Consider the following 1,234-nt stretch of genomic DNA (forward strand, 5'->3'; position numbering starts at 1 on the left):
CAACAGATGTAGGCCAACTGTTTCAATGAGCTGAGAAATCGTGAACACTTACTCCATGATATGGGCAACAGATGTTGGCCAATGGTATCACAAGTAAGGTTCAGTGAAATGGGCAACAGATGTTGGCCAGCAGTTTCAACGATCCTGCAGAGTTAGTATTAGAAGCTGCTGAGATTTGAACATGCATGACATACTGTGGTCAGTTACGTTGTGTGGACCTGTTTTCACATCAACAACAATTTTCTTGTTGCAAGTTAGCACATCACACATCAACATTTCATTAAGGAACTATCCATGGCCAGAACAAGGCAGAACGCAAAGAAAACCACATCTGGTATTGTGCCACAAGTGCAAATCATTCGCACTGCTTGCACTACCCCCATCTGACATGCATCCATGCAGTCCACCTCAAAGGCTTCAACACTGAGTTCATTGACATCTGTTCCATCCTCTTGGGGACAGTCCCCTCTGGCTGAGGAGTGGTGTAACCGGGTATGTACTATAGGTCCATCCTCCTATCACCACTAACACAATAAGTAGTATTGCTACCTTTGCCACAATGGAGCTAAATACTTATTCGAGTGCTATTCCTGCCCTCGTGTCATGTGCAACCCCTGCTTAGGATTAGCGCAGTGGCTCACAGACAAGGCCCATGCCGAGGACATAGACTTCCAGTGTCCTGGTTGCCACGAACTCAAAGAGGGTGGTGCGAAGTGCAAAGAGCTACATCCGTACTTTGTGAGTTATTCATCGTTCACAATCTGAATAGAGCTGACATGAGTCCAAGCCATTCACATGCACAGTACTCAGGAAGAGAATTCCCATGTTGGATAAGCCAGTCATCATCTCAGGGATTTGTGAAAGGGCATCTAAGTCTCAAGTGTGTGCCAAGTCCACCCTTATTCTTGAGCTCATCTGCACAGGAGTGGAAATTCAAGGTTCATTGCCATCGCTCCTCAACACAACCATCAAGGAATATCACACAAGCAACTCCCTTCTGTATCAAAAAATAATCTTCGATTTTGGTACAGATCAAAAGTTTAGTCAGTGGAGTACGAGGATCAAAAAACTGGGTGAAAAGTTGGGCGCGTACGCCTTCAAGCGCAAGATCATATTTGTTACTGTTCATAGCGAAGTCACCTGCAGTGACCTGTTTGCAGGGAAGGGCAAGAGTGGTGAGGATGTTGCAATGGAGGTTGGCGAGGTACGTGACTGACATGAGGAGGTTGCTCTC

At 45.9% G+C, this 1,234-nt stretch overlaps 1 protein-coding gene across 1 annotated transcript; it reads right to left on the reverse strand.

The window, feature by feature from the left end:
- Window positions 1-263: 263 nt before the first annotated feature.
- F5J12DRAFT_875319 (uncharacterized protein) lies at window positions 264-946 on the reverse strand. Its single transcript, XM_051747128.1, has 4 exons — window positions 924-946; window positions 788-880; window positions 541-738; window positions 264-492 (listed from the first exon to the last, which is right to left on the reverse strand). Exons 2-3 carry the CDS (start codon window positions 844-846, stop codon window positions 585-587), a joined length of 213 nt encoding a protein of 70 aa, XP_051594073.1. The 5' UTR covers window positions 847-880; window positions 924-946; the 3' UTR covers window positions 264-492; window positions 541-584.
- Between the last annotated feature and the right edge of the window lie 288 nt (window positions 947-1,234).

The sequence above is a fragment of the Pisolithus orientalis genome, assembly GCF_024613125.1.
Source record: "Pisolithus orientalis strain OTSU chromosome Unknown F5J12scaffold_192, whole genome shotgun sequence".
Classification (NCBI taxonomy): Eukaryota; Fungi; Basidiomycota; class Agaricomycetes; order Boletales; family Pisolithaceae; genus Pisolithus; species Pisolithus orientalis.